Here is a 22,490-nt window from a genome sequence, read left to right on the forward strand (position 1 = left end):
CACATTCATAAATACATCAATTATGTCGTGAATGTATTTTACATAATCTCATTACAGCATGTGGGACCAATTCTACATACTCACTGAATACTTTTTGTAATACCATTTCAAAACTAGTTGGTGCAGATGGGATAACTGGGAGCGGAATCATTCCAATGTAACTTAACTCATGCAGTAATTGAAAACAGGCGTTCTGTAAATCCTAAACAAGTAAAATCAATTACAAGTGCGTAATTTAGAGAGTCAGAATTTAAATGGTATATTTAATTAGAATATAGTTTAATCTGCAAAACAATTTTTTGTTGTTACTGAATAATTCAACCGTCCGTAGAGTTTACCACTAAAAGGAGTTGTTGCTGATAATTAACTGCTCCCTCAGTCGTGGACCTTGAATCAACTGGCAGTAATTATACTCCACATAGGCACCACCAGTCAACGAGAGAGAAAACTCGATGCCTCTCCCTGGGATGACGTGCAGCACACAAGAACTGTGGCACTCTGACATGACCATTTTCTGAGTTTTATTGATTTTTGCTTCAAGAAGAGCTTATTGGGGTTTAACTATGAAATCAGATGTTTAGTTTTTCCTTTCTTCCCCAGTTTCCTTCCAGGTTTTCATTCACCATGAATTTCTAGAACTATGCCCAGGTATTGCTAGAGCAATTTATCCAACACAGCTGAAAAATCTAGCTAGCTCAGTTCTCTATGCAGATCTCTGTGTATAATGCTCACTGCAGACTGCCATTTAAAGCATGCCCACCATCCCACAAAGCACAATAACATATTCTCACTGCCTATGTGCAGCACAATTACTGCCAGCTGATTCAAGGTCCACGACTGAGGGCACAATTAGTCACCAGGCTACTCCTCTCCCACTTCACTCGGGTGTGATGTCCGGTAGAGGCAAAGGCGGGAAAGGTCTCGGTAAAGGGGGTGTGAAACGGCACCGGAAAGTCCTCCGAGATAATATCCAGGGAATCACTAAACCTGCTATTCGCCGCCTCGCTCGTCGCAGGGGCGTTAAGCGCATCTCCGGCCTCATTTACGAGGAAACTCGCGGGGTTCTCAAGGTTTTCTTGGAAAATATAATCCGAGACTCGGTCACCTACACGGAACACGCTAAACGCAAGACTGTTACCGCCATGGATGTGGTCTATGCCCTGAAACGCCAAGGCCGAACTCTCTATGGGTTCGGTGGTTGAGAACTGTTAACAAAAACATTTCACTCAAAATAGCCACTAAAAAGAAAAGGACAAGGGGAAATGACAGAAAAGGCTGTCACAAACCAACAAGTGACTTCAAAAATGTTACCTACATAGCTTGATAATCATGTTCACACTAATAAGATCCAATCAACAACTTTAGAATCTAACCCCCTTGTGACATCTAGCATCTTCTTTCAGCTTGTTTCATTTTATGTGGGTCACCACAATGCTGGTTTAACACCCTTCTCTATCTCTTCCTGACAGTTACCCAGTTCCAATCCGATTGCAGTTAAGTCTCTCGCCACCGCATCCTTCCATTGGGTTTTAGGCCTTCCCCTTCTCCTTCCTGGCAGTCCCATCTCTATCACTCGCCTCACTACATGTCCTAGTTCACTCCCCAACAGATGACTATACCATTTCAATCTCTTCTTTGCTACTTTCTTCGATGCTCCCACAATCTTCACTGATGTGCTGGTTCCTGATTTTGTCCTTCCTTGTCACTCCACACATCCATCTCAGCATCCATATCCAGTCATTGCCCAAGTTTCTGCACTATGTACCAAGGCTGATCTCACAACTGTCTTTTAGATCCTACCTTCGAGTTTCAGCAGTACTTTTCCATCAAATAACACTCCACTGTACTTCTTCCAACTAATCCAACCCGTTGCTTAATTTCCATTTTCATACTTCCATCTTCTGCCACCACTGATCTCAGGTACTTGAAGCTATTCACTTTTGTCAGGTCTTCACCCAGAATCTTTACATCCTCGGCTCATATCATGGGTCCATGTGCAGCATATATATTGAGTCTTTGGTCGACTGATCTTTATACCCCTGTCTTACAGTCATTTTCTCCAGTTCTCCACTCAGTCATGATCTCATCATCCCCACCATATAGCTCAGTGTCACCTGCAAATATCATTAACCATGACATGTCCTGTCTCACTTGCTCAGTTAGAACATCCATGACAATCAGGAACAGTAAGGGGATCAGTACTGATCTGACAATTCTTGCACAGTAATGACAAATGACATGGTCGAATGCATAGCCTCCAAGAAAACTCAGAATGGTTTATAAACAACAGAAATATTTTTCCACACTCATTACTAAATCCTTTGTTCTAAGCTTACTTTTCATACTTTGACCCCCAAGTTATTGAAACTGCATTTTACACTGGGACATTTATCAACAAAACATGCCACCTGACAAATTTAAACAAGCGGCCAATAAACTCTTGAAAGTGACAATGATTTAAACCAAATGATACTGCCTTTTCAGAACACCAGCTGTTGAGAATTTACATATGCAAATTATGCAGTTGCAAGTGTCAAAATCAGATCCAGAGAGTACATTAGAAATCTTTTGCACACTGTTTTATGCAACCGGTCTGTCACACTCGCTTTCTATTTTCATCATACATTAATGGTGTATTTTAGTTTACCTCAATAATAGCACTTCGCCCTCCCTCTAAACCTGAACACCAGCCTGTGGCCCAGGCCAGATTTCTCCCCCAAATGTTACTCCATTTCCAGCATCTGAGAATGAGGCCTGTGACCACGTGCATCTCATTTGGGCATGGGAGCCGCATAGTCACAGGTCACATATCAGGCAACACCAAACAGTGATGTTAACTGCTCATTTCCAAACAGAATAAATTCAGGAATAAAAGGATAATTTCATTCTCTTCTGTAAATTCTTGCATTAGTGCTCCTCAGTCTAGACCTTTGACATTCATGCTACTCAATTATTTTGCCTGCACCTTTGGATGTGTGACAAGATAACAACACTAGATGGCAGTATCGGAGATAACTTTGACATGGCCACATCTCTACTGCAAAGCACATCAGTTACTAAAGCAGAACTAATTTGTCTAAAAGTATAACTTTAGCAAAGGGCAGGAGATGGCTGCACTGCTATGTTCCTCTCTAAATGAAAAGATTCTAGACGGATTTTTGCATCTTTGGGCGGTTTCCTTCCGGTCTTGCAGTTTAGCGAGAGCAGAACTGTATAATGGCCACATAGACATTACATATAATGCCAGACCTCAGAAAATCTGTCATAACTTCAACAGAAGATGGCAGGAATTTAAGAACTTTAACCCGTTATAATTCTGCACTAAATATTCATAATGGGGCAAGAAAAGCATGTAACACAGGTAATATAAAATCGACAAGCACTAGCTGTTCTGGCCTGTGGTTAAACAGAGTTGAGGAAATATTCCAGTAAACTGGAATCAGGTCATTTACAACCACTGAATAAAGTCGCTGCTCCAATGAACTTTAACTCTCGTAACAGCCAGTTGGTGAAGTTGGAGACCAGGAGCCAATCTAAGTGTATAGCTCCTGCCGCTACTCCGACACCAGCGTCAGTAAGTGTCCCGTTAATATGTGCGCAAGTAATCCCCCAATCAATACCCTCCACCTGTATATACATACCTTAATTTACACAATTAACAATGCTAACAACATTTTCTATAACAACCACCCCCTACTCGTCTCAGTAAACATGACTGCTCAGTCACAGACAACTACGTGTTGTGTGAACTTAAGATCTCATGTGAACTTTTGTCCAGCTGAACCCCCAAAACAAAAAGAAAATGGTTTTGGCTGGTCTCCTTAATTCCTAACAGCATAAATTTTGTACATTTGTATAGTACCTCATCACACCTTTCAAGGATGATGTACATATGATTCATTATTTTTAAGGTGAAATTATTGATATTACTGTAGGGGAAGGGGGTGGCCATTTTTCACAGACCAAAACAGCAATTTATATTTATATACCCCTTTGATAAGGTCCCATGGCAATTTACTGAAGCATAATCAGAAATAAATAGCTGTCAAGCCAAAGATGATGATATTAGGAGGCCTAATAAAAAAGGCTTGATCAAAGAGGTGGATTTTAAACAGAATCTTAAAGGACAGGATGGAGGGATTGAAGGAGGAAATGATGCTCCAGACTGAGGCTTAGGCATCTTAAGGTATGAAAGAGGGGGAAATCACAAGAGGCCAGAATTCAGAGCAACAGATAATTTGTAGAGTTACTTTGTAGGATCGGTGGAGGTGACAGACACAGGGATGAAGGAGGAATGAAGAAATTTAAGCACCAAGATGAAAATTTTCTATCCGAGGCACTGGAGGATCATAAGCCAATGCAGGTCAGCGAGGACAGGGATGATGGGGGCAGGATATGGGCTGCAGGGGGTAGCAAGAGAAGCCCACTGCTGATCCGGCTGTGATCAGACAGGCTGGAGTGAAGTGTAGACAGTCCCTCCAAACTGGACAACAGCAACATCAGAGGAGGATGGTTTAGTTGACCTGAAAAAAGCCACAGACGGTCAAGGGGAAACAATGCACCAGTCACAGAGGAAGTTGTTTAGGAATGTGACGGTGCTGTAGCAAATGCCCTGTTTTGAATTTTAAAACAGAGTTGCAGGAGAGGTGGACAAGGATATGGGATGTGGCGGCACGATCATGGGCTTCGAGAGTATCGTCTGGTTACCGTGTTACAGGAAGAATGTGATCACACGAGGACAGGTAGAAGAAGATTCACAAGTGTTGTCAGGAATGGAGAATTTTACCTATGAGGAAAGATTGGATAGACTGGGATTGTTTCTTTGGAACACCAGAGGCTGAGGGAGAATTATTTGAGAAAAGTAAAACTATGAGAAGCCGAGATAGAATGAACAGGAAAGACCTATTTCCCTTAGCAGAGAGGTCAATAACCAGGGGCGTAGATTTAAAGTAATCAGCAGAAGGATTAGAGGGGATCTGAGGAGAAATCTTTTCACCTAGAGGATGGTGGGAGTCTGGAATTCACTGTCTGAAAGGGTGCTAGAGGCAGAAAACCTCATTGCACTTTCAGTACCATAACCTACAGAGTTATGGACCAAAAATCAGAAAGTGTGATCAGGCTGAATAGCTCTTTTATAGCCAGCACTGACACGACGGGCCAAATGGCCTCCTCCTGTGCTGGAAATTTTCAATGTTTCGATTGAAGAGGATAGGGCACTTGAGGATGGATGGGAGCAGGAGGTGGGAGCTTCTAAGGACAAAGGATAGCCTTTTGAGGGCGTGCAATGACTGTACTTTCAAAAGGAGAGTAGCTGATGAGGGGAAACATTTTCCAATGTCAGTTAGCAGGTTGGGAAGCAGTTTAATGGAATTGCAAGTGGATCTGATGAACAAGGTGAGCTTGGAGAGGGCATGATGGGAGATAGGAGAGAAACCAGAGAGAGATCTGGGTTCAGGGCAAGGGAGGTTGGCTGGGAGTGGGTCAGTGGAAGTAGCAGAGGTAGTCAAATGGATTATTCCAAAATCAATGACAATGTTGTCCAAGAGTTTATTAAACCTGTTGAAGGCAAGGGTGGAGAAGACAGCAAAGAGGGGTTTAAGGAGACAGGTGGTATTGGAGACAAGAAGCAGGAGTTGGCTTTGCACTCCAGGATGATTCTGGAGTGGGAGCAATTCTGGCAGCAGATAGTGAGGCCCCACGCGGCTGATGTGGAGCAGCCAGATCTGGTGACTGATGGCTAAACCAGTAGCTAAATACAACAGGAATTGCACTGTCAGTGCTCAAAGGCCATAAGAGCAGAGTGTCCACAGGAGATGGCATGGGCGGGGAAATGAAATACGGGTTGGAGAGATTATATGAAGGGAAAGGTTAAGGGAGGGCAGGCTGGTGATTAATTCAGAGGAAGAATAGAACTTAATTTTAATCTAGAACTCAGCTCCTGAAGAGAAGTGAATAATTAACTGCTTTTGGATGCTGTCTAAAGAAGAGTTGCTAGCCAGCATGCTGACAGGCGCCATGCCTAACTTTATAACAACAATTAACACAGGTCACCCATCAACAAGACTCATCTTATACTTTTGTTTGGTGGTTTCCGAAAGATTAATGAAAAAGGTAGGATCCCTTTAAACATAGGTGACAGTTCCATCACCAGCCCACCAGACTGCCCCATCTCTGGTTTTAAACTGACATCCATAAAAACTTTCAGTACTTACACAGACAATCGTAACATTTATCTGTAGAACCCACTAACCTTGGAACCGTTGTGGTTACCACTGGAAGGGTAGTTGTAGGCACCTGAGATAGGACTCCACCCTGGCCAGACGACGAGACCTTCACTGTTGCAGCCCTTCCCATCTTCACCACACTCTGTTGTGCTGAGTTCCGAGCTCCTCGTGAAGCTGCTATAGTTTTTGATGATACGGGAGAGGTGATATTTTCTACAGATGGAGAAGTTACCCCAGGCAAGTTGCCAATTGCATCAGTCCGTATTTCAGACGGATATGATCCTCCAGTAGGATCCGTTTTGTCTTCGTCAATAATTACTAGGTTTTTGGGCATCTCTTTGAATTGGTAGACCAAGCGTTGTCCTTCCACCTTGGCCAGGATCCCTCTTTGGTAATAATACCTAAAGAAAGAAAAAAAGATTTGCATTTATACAACACATTAGAATACCCTAAAGTGCTTTACAGCAAATCAAGTACTTTCGCAATGTAGTCACTTTAGTAATGTAGGAAATGCAGTGGCCAATTTGAGCACAGCAAGCTCCCACAAACAGCAATATGATGATGGCTAGATAACCTCTTTTAGTTATCTCGATAGAGTGATAAACACTGGCCAGGACACCTGAGAGAACTCTCCTGCTCTTCCTAGTGAAAGCAATACTACAGCCAAAACAAAACCCCTAACTAGACTTCAAATCTTGAAAGAGACACGAACATAATCTCCTGTTTTTGTTAAAGCTCCAGTCACAAAGGCATAAATGATATTTGTCAATAGATTTAATCTGTGCACTGGAATTCCAATATTCTGTCAGAAATATCTGGAAGGACAAATACAGAATATTACCACTGGATATTTTTCGGAGCTTAACGTGACGCAGTAAAACAAATTCACACAGCCATCTTTATATTTCATTTACAATTCCAATGACCAATGCCAATAAATCAAGACCCACAGAAGAAAACAAGATTAGATACTAGGCTGTTTACTTCAACGATGTATGACTGAGTCACTTTAACGCCCTGGGTCACTGTTCGATGCCTGCTAAATTTCCGACCCTTTACTTCATAATCACGGGTAGCACAGGAACGATTTGTGCCACTGGCATGTGAGGCTCCCCTGCTGAGATTGCAAACTCAAAATTACAGCACAAATTACTGATTTTCCTCTCATAAAAATGATTTCAGGAAGATGCTCTTTACCCTACCAAGCTTTCCATTGCTTGGGAGTTCACAATCTATTCTTTAATAATCTACAATCATGCGGTTAATGGAGTTCACTGGTGAGAAAAAAAATGTATCAATTTAAACAGGTTTGATCTTGCAGCAGCAAAATCAATATTACTTATCTTTCTATAAAGCACAATAAACTAGGTGAAGAATTTGTTTTATGCATAGAAAGACCATACTCCTGGAAATATAGTAAATAACGTCTGTTCTTGCAGTAAGATGTTCCACCACTAGCACAGACATTATAGTGTTAAAACTCATCTTTCCAACCCCAGAAGCTATTCGCTCTTCAGAAATTAAAAAAAACACCAACGTGCATTTATATTATGCCCTTCACCACCTCAGGTTTTCACAGCACCTCGCAGCCAACTAAAGACGTTTTAAAGTCTAGTCAATGTTGAAACACAGCAGCACACAGCAAAATTCAATAACAGCAATGAGATAAACAACACCACAACTTGTTTTGTGGGTTCACTAGGGAAATCGGCCAGGACAGCCCTGCTTTTCTTCAAATAGTGTCACGGGAGCTTAAATGACAAATTGAAGGTGGGCCTTTAATCTAATGTCCCAACCAAAGGATGCTGCTCTGACAATGCAGCACCCCCTCAAAGCTGCAATGAAGTGTTGGCCTAGATTACGCAGTAAAGCCCCTGGAGTGAGACTTAACGCACGACTTTCTGATTTGGAGGCGAGGATGGCGCTACTGGGCCAAGGTTGGCATGCTAATTAGTTCATGAAGAAGAAAATGAAAGAAAGGCCTCAAATGAAGAGATAAACAAAAATGAAATTCAAAGTTTTTTTTTTAAAATAGAAATTTCCATAGTTTACAGACAAAAAGCCCTTTGATTTTCCAATTGCAGAGACATCCCATAAACAAGTCAACCATCCTTTAATGGCTTCCAATTTCTGACAGAACTGACAACACAGCAAGAACTTAACTGGAGGCATAAGCCACATGATTTCCATGACTAGAAGATCGCACAATTTTTATCACGGTGATAGACTTGCAGAGGCTCTCTAGGAGACTCAGTGGACAAATGGACTGTCTGCTATAGTGCCAAGCCAGAGCACGATGGACCCATATTCAGTCCGTACCCAGTGGTAACTTAGTTGACAATCTCAGCTATGGCAGATGTTGATCCCTGCTCGATAGTGCACACATCAACACTGAACAAGAACGGGGACAGGGATGGTGCTGGTGGTTACTATCTCTGGCCACTGTCTGAGGCTAAACCAAATGATTCACAAACTCGCCATCCTATCTGAGCCCGTGCTGAGTTTCCAACTCCCTATCCTCTCCATCTGAAAGGTTAGTATGCAAGTACACCAGGTAATTAGGAAAGCTAACAGAGTGTTATCGTTTATTGCAAGGGGAATTGAATACACAAACAGGGAGGTTATGCTTCAGCTGTACAGAGCATTGGTGAGACCACATCTGGAGTGCTGTGCAACGTACTGGTCACCTTATTTAAGGAAGGATGTAAATGCATTAGAAGCAGTAGAGAAGGTTTACCAACTAATAACTGGAATGGGCGGGTTGTCTCATGAGGAAAGGCTGGACAGATTAGGCTTGTATCCGCTGGAGTTTAGAAGAGTAAGAGGTGACTTGATTGAAACATAGAAGATCCTGAAGGGTCTTGACAGGGTGGATGTGGAGAGGATGTTTCCTCTTGTGGGAGAATCTAGAACTAGGGGGTCACTGTTTAAAAATAAGGGGTCACCCATTTAAAACAGAGATGAGGTGAAACTTTTTCAGAGGGTCGTGAGTCTTTGGAACTCTGCTTCCACCATCTTTTAAGGAAGAGTGTCTTTGAATATTTTTAAGGTAGAGGCAGATAGATTCTTGGTAAGCAAGGGGGTGATAGGTTTTTGGCGGTAGGTGGGCTGCAGATTTCAGGTTACCGGCAAATCAGCCATGAACTTATTAAATGGTGGAGGAGGGGCTGGATGGCCTACTCCTGCTTCTTGTTTGTATGCCCACTTCCACCTCAGCCTACCTACTGAAACCTTCATCCAAACATTTGTTACCTGCAACCTTGACTATTTCAATGCTTTCCTGACAGCCTCCCATCTTCCACTCATCCAAAGCTATGCTGCCTAAATCCTGACTCACACTAAGTCTTGTTCACCCCTGTACTCACTGACCTACATTGCAGCAAATTTAAAATTCTAATTCTTTTGTTCAAATCCTACACAATCTGGACTATCTTCACCTCTTTCTCTAACTTTCTCCAGCCCTACAACCCTCCCAAGAGCTCTGCGTTCCCCCAATTCTTGCTTCTGATGCATCCCGAGATTCTTTCACCTTCCCTAGTGGAAGCCATGCCTTCTACTGCCTAGACCCTAAGCTGTGGAATTCGCTCCCTAAACCTCTCCACCTCTCTATCTTTAAGACGCAGCTCAAAAACTACTTCTTTGACTGGGCTTTTTGTATCATGCCCTAATAACTTATGTTGTGACCTGGTGTTGAATCTTATTCGATGATGCTACTGTGAAGGATCTTGGAGCTTTTAAAACATTAAATGAGCTATATAAGTATGAGTAGTCACTGAATAAATGGATTGATAATATAATCTAGGCTCACATAAGAATATCAACTTGGGCAAAGAATCAGAATTGTCAGAATTTATGCAGCCAGCTGGCCTACAGCTGGTCAGAGATAGACATCATGTGCGTGCACGGTGAAGTTGCAGAATTACTGAACTTTACCAACTGAATTGGAAGACTTTCAGTACAGAACTCAGAGCTGCTAAGAAATCTATATATAAAGTATTTATTATACTGGCTTGTGAAATGACAATTCTTAATATTCTAATTTTAATAGAATGGCACAATCTGACAGGAAGTTACTTATCAATTCTAAAGAAAATAAAGCGATATTCTCTTGATTGTTATACTTTCTTCCTTTTTCAGGCAGCCCGTACCATTCACAGCTCAGTGAGTAAACTGGAGACCTGTTCCCAGGCCAGGTCACTGTCAACGCACAAGGACGGACAAGGTCAATTCATCCTCCAAGTTTCTCTAAATTTTAGTGAACCATTCTAATTGAAGTATAAACTTAGCTAACATTCTACACTTCTTTTCAATTAAACCACCTTATATCCCTCCCCAAATGCAGTCCACTGTCAACACAGTGCTATTAATGAAGACAATGTCCAACTTGTTACCAATGTCAAGTTATAATGAGATAGAAATAACATCAAGTCAGTCTAGAACAAAAAGCCTTTGCATAAAGTGTACAGATATGAAGAATTAATTCAATGTGGCATAATCAGCAGTTGACTTTCCTGTATGTCACAAAATGTATCTGGAGAGAGACCAGCATTTTATACATCTTTAAAGTTCACATATAATTCGTCCGATGCCCTTAACTGTGGTGGTAAAATGTCAACAGATCACCAAGTGACAGAACTACAATAATTCTCTGATCTACTAGTCAATTCAACTGCAATATTGGGGCATTTTTTTCCTTTAAACGCTCAAATTTAAAAGGTCACAAGTGCAATAATCAGGACTTCCGTGTGGACTATTAAATCGTCTCATTTTGCATACGCATTACGTACGCATCAATTCCTCTTCCCCTACCGCAGTGAACAGCTAATATGATTTGACACTCAATACAAGGCATTGCACAAAGGGAAGCTAGCACTGCACTTACAAACTCAATCCAACTTATTTAACTAGCAAAGCTTGTTTCAAAAAGAACATTCTCTTTAGCGTTATTCTCTTTACACCATTACATTCTTTTCTGAAATACAGTAATTCTACAAGATTGTAAACTCAATAACTGCTAAGAGCTCCAGCTTTATTGATTTTTTACAGTGTCGTTACCTTAGTGCCCTACCCATTGTCTCATAATTCATGTCTGGCTTGTTCTTGTGTTTGCCCCAAAGTTTGGATACTGCCTTAGAATCAACCAGCTTGAAGATGCCCTTCTCCCGCTGAGTCCATTTGATGTATCGGGGGCAGGTATTTTTGTCTTGTAGTAAATCCAGGAGGAACTCCCAGAGGTACGTAGTGTTCCCTGGTGAAGCAAAACACAGCAGAATATGCATGGCACACTCCAGACAAGTATAAAGTTCAAGGGTTAATTACATCAGCTCAAGCTAAGTGGGAATAAAACATATAATCTTCATCAACGTTTCTCATAAGCAATGCAGCACACTGTTTCAGCAAATCACAAGACAAAAATAGTGGAATACTAGTTTCAGCTCCCCCTTTTCCTCTCCCCACTGGAATTCCTAATATCTGCCAAGAGGGGGAAATGACCAGGGGGCAGCTATCACTCACCTGCTGGGCACAAGCTGACAAGCGTCTGTGAAGGAGGCATTCAGAACTAGCTGCTCGGACTCACTTGACTACAGGAGGTACATAAGAAAGCGAAATTTGAGCAAAGGGACCACAAAATAAGTTGAACATGACCTTCTGAATAAGTGAAGATTGCAATGCTGGTGAGAACAAGAAAGTGTAAGTACTTTCTCCCAAGTGCTAGGCTTATTTAAATAGCATGGTAAAAGGAAAGCTATCATCGGGCTCCTCTTTGACCATTTTAAAATCAACCATTAAGGTGGGGACAAGATACAATCCTGCTCTTTTAAAGTTCATATAACACTGAATAAAGGATGACTTGCCCACGCTCCAAACCTTCTCTCCTGAAGGCGTTTACTCTATGCTGGTGTGTGGTTACACAACAATGTCACCCTCTGATACCCGCAAGTAGTCTTTCTTCTTGTGAAACTAGATGGTGACTGTAGTAGGAATTCAGCTGTGGAAGACGTTGCTCAATAACTTACATCAATTCATGCACTTTCCAACAGGGGGTCATAGAATTTTCAAGTAGAAGAGATGACCATTTGGCCCATTGTATCTGTGCTAGCTTAGTATCCTCTTCAACTCATTCTCCTATAATTCTAATGTGTTTTTTTAAGCATTTAATCCATACTCGCTTTTAAAATGGTCGTGGATATGTGCCAAAGATTCCTTCCCTTACTTATCTGCCCTCCAGCTGCAATTCACCAACTAGTGGAAATGAAGCCTTTTATAATTTCGAACATCCTTATCAGGTCTTTTTAATCTTCTCTGTTCTAGGAATTCCCTGGGTCACAGCCTTACTGTAATACTTCTACTGCCCCTTTTCGCCAGCCCAACTTGGAAAAATCTAGAGCACCAAAGGCTATGAACAAACAATTTCAAAATATTTCATCCGAACTACCACATTTTCCTCAGCCTCCCAGAGATATCAGGGTTTGATGCAATTAAGTAAAATAGAACATTATTCCCTTCTCATGCACACAACCTCCCCAACACCCATCCGCCCACCCCAACCAACCCCCCCCCCCAACACCATCGAACAAGCTGTACTTCAGTCTGTCCTTGGGTCAGCGGTACCGAAGTACCTTGCAGCCATTTCTATTGTGCAGGTTATACCACACCTGACGTATGTTTTCAACCCACAACTGCCCATGCTCTTCTGTATACTCTGCCTTGACAAATCACCAGCTGAAATATGGTTACAGTCACCCATCCTTCTGTTGGACTGTATGGACTGTTCTCCTTCATTTCTTTCCAATTTGGCTTGTGAACTCTTCAGCTTCCTCTCCCAAAGACAAGATTCCTTGCTGGGGTAGAGTTCCAGGGGGGATGTGAGGGGCAGGGTGGGGAGGCTGTTACCTTTGAGTACCTTCAATCATGAGGCCTTTCTTTGTGAGAGAGTCTGAACAGTGAGTGCTAATGAACCATCTGGCTGCAAAGAAATCCAATGCCCGCAAATATTCATTTTTAACAGGGGGTTGTTAAATAGCCATCAGATGGGCAATTCTCCCCATCCTAATGTGTGGGCACTGAGGCCAATCAAACCCATTCACCCCCTCTGAATGACAGCCCAGCTGGGATGAACAAACTCAGCTCAGATAGAGGATGGAACCAGAGACCATGCCTGGCTGACTCGCACTGGTTTAGTTCCCTCAACAATCGGCTACATACGTTTACTCTCTTGTCTCTCTCAGTAATGCAAACTCTTCAAAGAAATTAAAATGAAAAATCAGTACAAGTTATAAGTGCAAAATGGTTAAGAAGGCATGTTTTAAATCAGTCTTGTTAACGGAATTTCATGAAGCAGTGAATAGATATTAAGGCCAGTTATAAAAGTTCACACACATGCCAGCAAGCATCTCGCCTCCTGCACATAACAGGAAAATGACAGAGCACCACCCACAATTATCCAGCCATAAATTGTGGGCAGTGCACCCATTACTTCCCAAGATGGGCGGCCACTTGGCAAGGCTCCCAGCTTGTAGAGGAACACCGGGAAAATGATCCCTCTGATCTCACTAGCAGGCCGCCAGTAACGGATTTAGCAGTGACGCATTAGTGTGGCTATGGAAGATACAACTGCTTTGCCTCCAAAAACATTATCTGGATTTAATGGTTTGTGGTGAACTTTTAACTAATGTTTATCCCGCCAATTTACTAATCTTCTTAATGTGCAATATCCTTACAATTCACACCCTCATCCCTCCCGTGGTTTTGTTAGTGTGGGAATTAAGTCTTTGACAGCTACACTTACCCTTCCCTTCTCTAGCCTTCTTTTTCACAGACAGTTCCGACGTACTATTAGGCAACCCAGACTGCTGGTTCTTTGGTTTTCGACCAGCTGTAAGACACATTGGAATGCTCATTTACTATAAAGCTTACTAAATCAGTGCAAGGGGCAACTCTGGCCCCAGTTCAATTAAAGGGGGCGGGGGGGGAATAAAAAAAATACCTGATAGAATGTGGCTTTATTACTGTTGATTTTGAATTGATGTTTACTTAGATTATTTTCTCAATAAAATGAAAATACGATGATACCTTTTTAATCTCAGTTTGATGCTGGCTTCAGCCTGACAACAAAGTACTTAAAATCTCAGTGAAACTTATTTATAATCATTGGCCTTGAAAGAAAAACCAAAAAAAAATCTTTATTTCTCAACTTCTAGGCATTTTTTTTTTGCCCCTCCTTCACCCTCATCCCATCCCCGCCACTCGCTAGCCCCTATATCCCTGAAGAAACTGGTTCTAGCTTGGGCACAAGGCATATGGGTGAAAACAGTCTTCCAGCACCTTACCCCAATAGGATGGTGCCCATGCAAAACTGTGTTCATAGGCAATTTGACAGGGGTTGGGGGGGGGGGCATCGCAGTATAGTATCATCTGACATTCATTGGTGCATACTTTCTAACTGGACACTCACTGGTTGATTTCTCTCCCCTTTCTCCTTCCAAAGGACATCTGTAGCATTTCAACTCTTACCACTGGCTGAGAGTAGCAAGGATTGGGGGTTTTGCCAGGGATCTTCTAATCCATTTGGCTCAGTACCAGATTAGGCAGTACCTTTACCCACTATGAGAGTGGGAGAATATCAGCAGAAGGTCGACAGCAATGATCAGGTGGTCAAATGGAATAAAGCTAAATGACTCTGAATCACAACCTATAGAGAAACACATCAGCAAAAGATCCAAGGGGCTAGCTAGGTCAGTCATCGTACATGAAAGTCCTTCGTGGCACCAAGTTTTAAACCTTAAAGTACTCATTATCAAAATAATATTCTTGTTAATATTATGCATCCAAAATGAAGGGAGTCAGTGTTGGAGAATGGGCTTTCTAATTTCCCATTTTTGTACATTTTGGTCTCAAAAATTAGCCCATCCGCAGCACGGCCAGATGCAAAGTAAAGCTGCCCTACGCTCAAAGAGTGACTCAACTGCATCTTCATCAGAGCATCTCGAATGCATCAACATAGACATTTTAATTCCCTGCACCAGCCAGCTGCATCCGAGAGAAATTACAATTTCAGTGTCAAATGATGCCAGTTAGGGGCAATTTAATGCTGTGACCTGCAGCCAGTATGGACTCAGTTCAGTTCGGAATATCCAAGTTATTTCGGTTAGGAATATTACCAACAGAGAGAGGCTTTTATCACATCAAATATTACTGTATTACAATTCAGGTGAAAGAGCCATGTACCAATCGCTTTCAGTTTAAAATTCTTGAAAGAAAATATTATTTAAATTTTCCCAAGAAACAGATAATGTCAAACAAGAACAGGAAAATGCTGGAAAAACTCAGCAGGTCTAACAGCCCCCATAAACAGTATAAATTTCACCACATTTTTACTTCTCTTTAGCTCTGAAGAGGAGTCATACGGACTCAAAACGTTAACTCTGTCTTTCTCTCCACAGTCACTGTTAGACCTGCTGAGTTTTTCCAGCACTTTCTGTTTTTGTTTCAGATTTGTAGCATCCGCAGTATTTTGCTTTTATCTTAGTAGATAATGTTCCCTATTTAAGATAAAGTCCAGATAAGTTCTTCAGAAAATTCAGTACTTGCAAAGAAAAAAGGGAGAAAATATTTTGTACCTTTCTTCTTTTTGGTTGGTTCAGGAGTTTCCAGTATTGGCAATGCAGGGGACGTGTCCATTGGCTCAGGCTCCTCTGTCGACACTTCCACTACAGTCTCAGTGATCACATCAGGCCTCATGGCAGCATGGACAAACTCTGGAGTCGACACACAGGGTGGCACAAATACCTGGACTACACGGAAAAGATTAAAAAATAAAATCAAACCTTACAAAATAACGATTTTGCCATCTATACCTTTACTCACACTCTCCAAATTAAATTAAAATACTTTGATATTCACCTTGCCGACATGGCACATTTCATACACGGTACTCAAGGGCTCTTTCATTTAGTATACTTTCTAACACCATTGATAAAAGACACTTTCTCTTATTACAATCCAAAACGCTTGCTAAACAATCATAAACTGCCCCAAAACAGCACAGCATTAGATGTATGAGGTCTCTGGTTACTCTCCTCACCTTCAAAGTGTAGCAGAGACAACTTCACATCCATATGCATCACAAGTTCCAAGGTGGCATAATTTTATACCAGTTAGTATCTCATGCACTGATCTCCCCACAAGAAGTGAGATTCAAGTACAAACATGATAAAAGCCATGTTAACTAATCCTGAATGATCAGGAATAGCAACAAGGAGTATGAATCTAAATCAAGTAACTTAATCAAATTAAAAGAGGATTTGCAGTTTTGTTTGATCTACAAGTCGGGAAGATTTATGGCATTGTGGACTTGTCTGAGCAGTTCATTAGAAAAGGAGGGCACTCCTTTTACAAAACCAAATTGTAATATCTGACAGCTGACCATTTTATTCAGTGAGATTTGCCTGATCTCCAAATATTAAGCACAGTGATTGGAGACACAATTAATTTTGTGGTGTTCAGCTTTAAAATGACCAGCTGAATGGCCAGCGTCTGAAAGAGTGCAAAAGGAGAGAGGATGTACAAAAGAGACCGAACACAAAAAAAGAGAAAGAAAAAGAGAGAGAGGGAGAGCGTGTGCAAGAGCGGGAGAGGGGGGGGAGAGAGAGAGAGAGAGCGCAAGAGGGAGAGGGAGAGCGAGAGCGAAAAAATGTGAAAGAGGGAAGAGAGTAACAGAGAAAAGGGAAACTTTTACTTAAATAGCACCTCATCATAGCTCTTAGGTATGCCTGGAACACTGAAGTGCTACCATGTCAATGAACGTGGCAACCATTTTATTCAGTGGGATTTGCTGTTCGTACAAGTAGCCTGATCTCCAAATATTAAGCAGTGATTGGAGACACAATTAATTTTGTGGTGTTCAGCTTTAAAATGACCAGCAGAATGGCCAGCGTCTGAAAGAGTGCAAAAGGAGAGAGGATGTACAAAAGAGACCAAACACACAAAAAAAAAGAAAGAACCAGTAAGGTTCCGTAAAGCACCACGAGGGATGACCAGCTAATTTTTTTTTTATTATTGACATAGGCTATGCTATGACTGGCTGGTGAGGACATTAGGCAGGGTGTTGCTCTTTTTCAATTGAGAGCAACGAGATCTTAAACAGCCACCAGAACAGGCAATTAAGGCTTCAGTTTAACATTTCATCCAAAGAATGATACTGCAGCATATTGTTGGTGTGTCAGCATCGACATTATGCTGCTCCGAGGGTGGGCTCGAAACCTCAACCATCTGACTCAGAAGTGTGATCATCGACACCGAGGTGTCACCAAATCAAATTTAAAGAGTGTTAGGATAAAATGAAGCCGAAGTTCTCCTGTGCACGACGCTCTGGATAGGAGCCTCAAAAATATGCAAACTTCGACCCTATGGTGCAATTTTATATTTCTCGCTTGCAGAATTTTCCATTTCAAATTTCCTGGGCCTGGAAATTTGGAAAGCATTCTGCTTACCACTGTCACCCCGTTGGTGGGTAAATCTTAAATTAGAAGGTAAGGTTGGCTCATATCCGAAGCTCAAAATACATGCAAATTAATAAAACATGTTTAAAAACTTAATATGTGACCTATGAAGCTCATGGTATATTGCTGTAGTATTTAAACAGCCCACAAGCGCAAAAAAACTTGAACTCTCTTGCTGTAATTTGCTCCTTTAATTTAAAATAGTAATTTTCAAAGATATTCTTTCATGCAATTTAAACTAATTACACAACATTTAACATGGTCTGGGAGACTAACGGATTTGTAACTCAGTTATAATTGTATTCTAATACTTAAAATGTCTACCAAAGTTAGAGAACACAGACAATTCTGGACTGGACAATTTAATGAACTGTTTTTTTCACAGGATTCAATATTTCATACAAAGCCAATAACTAATTAGACCAAATCGGATCAAAACAAGTAATATGGGGTTTGAAGTTTCACCCATGCAATCTAAGCAAGTTCTTTTATGCATATATGTGTAATAGGAAATCTCTCCTAATATTATGGCATATTTGGGCGGGATGCAATCAATCAACTGTGCAAGTTATTGATCTCAACGACAAAGAAAAAAATCCAAGTTTCTTTTTACCACAAAGAAAGCAGTGAAGAAGCTAAACTCTTTAATCCTCCCCCATCTTCCTCATCCTTTCCCACATCCCTCCCTAACATACTCCTCCTCATCTTTCTTCAGTCATTTGATAAATGGTAGAGCACCTCATAGAGATGGCAGGGGTGTTGCAGGAGTTGTAACTCGATCTAGAATTGATACAACCATTTTGGCATCACCTCAGTGAATTTGTTCATGTGCAACACTTGGTCAAAGTGGAAACTCCTGTACTATTGGCAAGGCATTTTTGGTACCTCCTCGAGACTACAATTTCACAATCATAAACTATTCCCCACTTAAAAGAGCAATCAAATTTAGAGCATCAAAATTAATGGTTTATTAGTTTCCCACCAATTGCTTACAATTCGGAAGATTGTGGGTTCAGGTCCCTCGCAGAACATGAGCACATAATACAGGCTGACACTTCACTGCAGTACTAAGGGAGCACAACAATGTCAGTGGCTTGCAGCTTTGGGTGAAACGCTGAACCCCAAGTTCCAGTCATTCCGATGGCCTTAAAAGAGCCCATGACATTACTTAAAAAGGAACAGATTTCTCCCAGTGTTCTGGGCAACATGCCTTAATCAGCTTAAAAAAAAACCAAACAATCAACTGGTCATTTGTCTCTGATGTTTCTGGGATTTTCCTGTGTGCCACATTCGCCTACACAACACTGACTATCTACTGGACATGAAGTAATTTGTTAAGTCCTGAGAGGGGTAATAAAGTGCAGAGCATATACAATTATTTTATTTTGAAAGAAGGGGTTCAATCTTCATGAAACGCATTTGCAAACTTGCGACATAATACACAAAAATATTTCTATCCAAATGGAATATACTGCACTAGGAACAAGATTAAAACTAAAATTGAAAAAAAAGGGGGGTAAAATTGGCCCCTCTGCAGCCTTCGGCCAAGATCAACCGTGAAACCATCCTCTAATGCCTGCCTCTCTTCCAATGTCCTCCACTGCCTTTGCTTGGCTCCACTTCTAACCGAATTCTATGTGAATATGGCCAGTGTATCTCTAGCAATGGCTTCTCATCCCTCCCCAGCACCTCACTTCCAAAGGTTCCATCTTTGGCCTCCGCCTTCCTCACCTACAATCTCCCCCGAGTAAGGAGTACACCGGTTCAAATCTCACTCATACTGAGGGAGCAATACACTGTCCAAAATTGTGTCTTTCATGTGAGCACAGGCAAAGGTGCACATGAAAGACCCTGATGGAGGAAGGAGGGAGGTAAGAGTAAGAGCAAGGAGGGAGGTAAGAGTAAGAGGAAGAGGGAGAGGGAGGAGGGAAGGCTATTATGAGTTGAGTGTTTTTGTCTAGGAGCAATATCATAGGCAGAAATAATTGGAATTCATCATTGAGTAGATGGTATAACACCAATAATTGTAACAAGTTTATCCCGACTCTCAGAAGTACTATAACAGGTCCACGGATCCCGTGACCTTATTCATTCATTAGTCATTCAATATTGTCTGATGCTGCATCTCCTGTCGACATCCTGTACTCATGAAGAACTGTTCGATATAAAATGACACCACCAGATCCTGGCCACAATTCCAAAGCGAGAAGCCATGATGAGGAGAATAATTTCATGGCAAATGCAACATGCGGTTTTATAGCAAAAGAAGCATTAGACAGGTAATACACAAAGCATCATTCTGCTGCCAAGGTTGAACTGTGTTTAAGCTGACCACTCTCCAGGATTCCACAATATAATGATTACAAATCACTGGGAATCAAATTCTTGGTTCGGTAAAGGGCTTGAATATGCTTACGTGTTTCTGGTTGCACCTCAGAAACACCCAGTATTTCCAGATTGCATTGCAAATCAGGAAGGTTTGCTTGAAGGGTGGCGTACAATTTTTATGTTTGCACATTTAAAAGTATATCAGAAACCTCAAGTATAAAAAAAATCTCCTGAATATTTTTCCATCACATTCTTCCGTCTCAACTTGGATATGGTCATAAGATCTACTGATACACAACTTCTGCAAACTGACCATCAAATGCAAGACATAATCTTGCTCCCAATTATACAGACGCACGCTCCCTCCCCCAAGGCAAAGCTTGTCTACATTTTTTTTAAAGTATCTATTACTCCTAGATTTTTACAGAGCCAAACATGCAAACCTTTATGACAAAAAGAAATCTCACAGATGTCTGTGTTTAGAGTAGTGTAAATACTTCTGATTAACCTATTGTATAGCACATCGATGATTAAGGAAACAGCAGTGCAGCATGGAAGAGCAGAGAAGTTTAAAATCAGACTTGTTAAATGAGAAGTGCTTTCTGTAATTTAGGATTCATTTCCAATAGCCCGAAAATTGCTGGAAAGATATTGATGCCATGACTCGCTCACCATTACGAGTTCATAAAAATTCAGCAACTTGCAGCAGAGAAAACACGGCACGGGTTCAGATTCCCGGCAAATCGCTGGACGCTTTACGCAGCTCCTCGACCAGCCTCAACAAATTAGAAAATAGTGCAGTCTCTCCGTGAGCCTCTCCATTGAGATTAATTACCAGTCTTAACGATTCTGGATTTGCTTCGTTAACAATGTCCCGTGTAATTTCTCTTTGCTGTGCATAGCCCATGTGATGCACTAGGCAGGCCTTAAAGGGGTAGCTGCCCGCGTGTGGCCCATTTGTCCTGTGCGCTCAGTCTTGCATTGCCCCATGGCCAGGCAGTTTAGAGGGAACGTTGGCCATTAATGTGAATTAATCTTGCTGTAGCCATCTGGGGTTGGCGCAAGGACCCTGTTAACAATGCGATTTACGGCTGTGACATGACACTCAAACTCAGGTGCCCCACAAGGAAGCAAACTGAAAGCCTTAGAGCCTCACTCCAGTAGGTGCTGAATTGTTCCTCAAAGCTTTTGAAATTTTTTCTCTGCCTTGTGTAATTTTGCCCCAGTCTTGCCATCCACTCTCCTGTTAGTGCTGCCAGGTAATCATTTTCAGGGCGCAAAGCTGTTTTGGCACTCAGAAATACAAATAAGATAGATTTATTTCAAAAAATAATCTTGGGATACAGTATATGAGTAATTTGAGACACAGAAGTATGACGTACTTCAGAGAAAAATGACAATTTAGGGCCTAAGACTGATTTCTATGATTAATCAACGACTCATTATCATTATATCAAGTGACTACCAGGATGATAGAAGGTAAATTAAATGGACCCTGGTCTCCTTCATTCTAGAAATTTCTGTGTTCCTATGAAAACACTGTACATGTTCATATTGGATGAGGCCCCTCGTTCTAAGTTTCACTGGGCAAGAATGTTTCTACATTTCTCACACCTACTCTCAATAACTGCTTAAGGAGCAATATAACAGTTCCCAAACACATTGGGTTACAAAATCCTTTTCTCGTTTCCTTTCTGCCTCTCGCACACCCTCCTCCCCGCCCTCTCTTAACTCACAATCTTTCTTTCCCTCACTTGACTTCTCTTTCTGTATCTAATTTGAATCTTAATTCACCCCATTTCCTTCTCCATCATTCACTTGGTTTCTTTCACCATTTTTAAACTTCACTGGTTCACGTGACAGATCGTTGGACTTGATAGTCACCGAGTCTCAGATTTGACACTGGCAATCATCCTGCCATTATCAATTCACATTTCTAGTAATTTGTGACGCAAATGCACTACAATCCACAGAGCGAGGCAAAACGTTCAATAATGGCACTCGCCATAAGAGGCATCATTATCTCTTATTTTTGTCATTCCTAATAACCCGACACTGAGTTCCCAAGTACGAACAGCATCAAAATACATGAACAGTAAAAGATCAAAAGCAAAATACTGTGGATGCTGGAAACATGACATCAAAACAGAAAATGCTAGAAAAACTCAGCAAGTCTGGCAGCATCTGTGGAGAGAGAAACAGAGTTAACATCTCAAGTCCATATGAGAGTCATACAGACTTGAAATATTAACTCTGTTTCTCCCTGAACAATAAGAGTTGATAATGCCATCACTCCCATAAACTGAAATCAGGGGTTATGGCAATGCATGCTCTTACTTCCTCCAAGGATGACACTATACGCACTAAAAAAATTGCAATAACCATTATTTTTACTACCTAAATGGGCAATGCCATAATCTCCTTCAGCTTGGAATAG

The 22,490-nt window shown here is 41.4% G+C and overlaps 1 protein-coding gene across 8 annotated transcripts in view; it reads right to left on the reverse strand.

Annotated features, from left to right (window-relative positions):
* LOC121278906 (ETS-related transcription factor Elf-2-like) overlaps positions 1-22,490 on the reverse strand; it is a 104,895-nt gene that overhangs the window by 3,227 nt on the left and 79,178 nt on the right. For 6 of the 8 annotated variants that reach the window (XM_041189451.1, XM_041189440.1, XM_041189457.1 and 3 more), the window contains 4 exons: positions 15,845-16,018; positions 14,014-14,100; positions 11,280-11,472; positions 6,251-6,625 (listed from right to left, as the gene is read on the reverse strand). In XM_041189451.1, the coding sequence (XP_041045385.1) occupies positions 6,251-6,625; positions 11,280-11,472; positions 14,014-14,100; positions 15,845-16,018 (829 nt within the window). The remainder of the gene's footprint in view (positions 1-6,250; positions 6,626-11,279; positions 11,473-14,013; positions 14,101-15,844; positions 16,019-22,490) is intronic. The other 2 variants (XM_041189467.1, XM_041189495.1) reach the window with 1 other exon arrangement.

The sequence above is a fragment of the Carcharodon carcharias genome, chromosome 1 (genome assembly GCF_017639515.1).
Source record: "Carcharodon carcharias isolate sCarCar2 chromosome 1, sCarCar2.pri, whole genome shotgun sequence".
NCBI lineage: Eukaryota > Metazoa > Chordata > Chondrichthyes > Lamniformes > Lamnidae > Carcharodon > Carcharodon carcharias.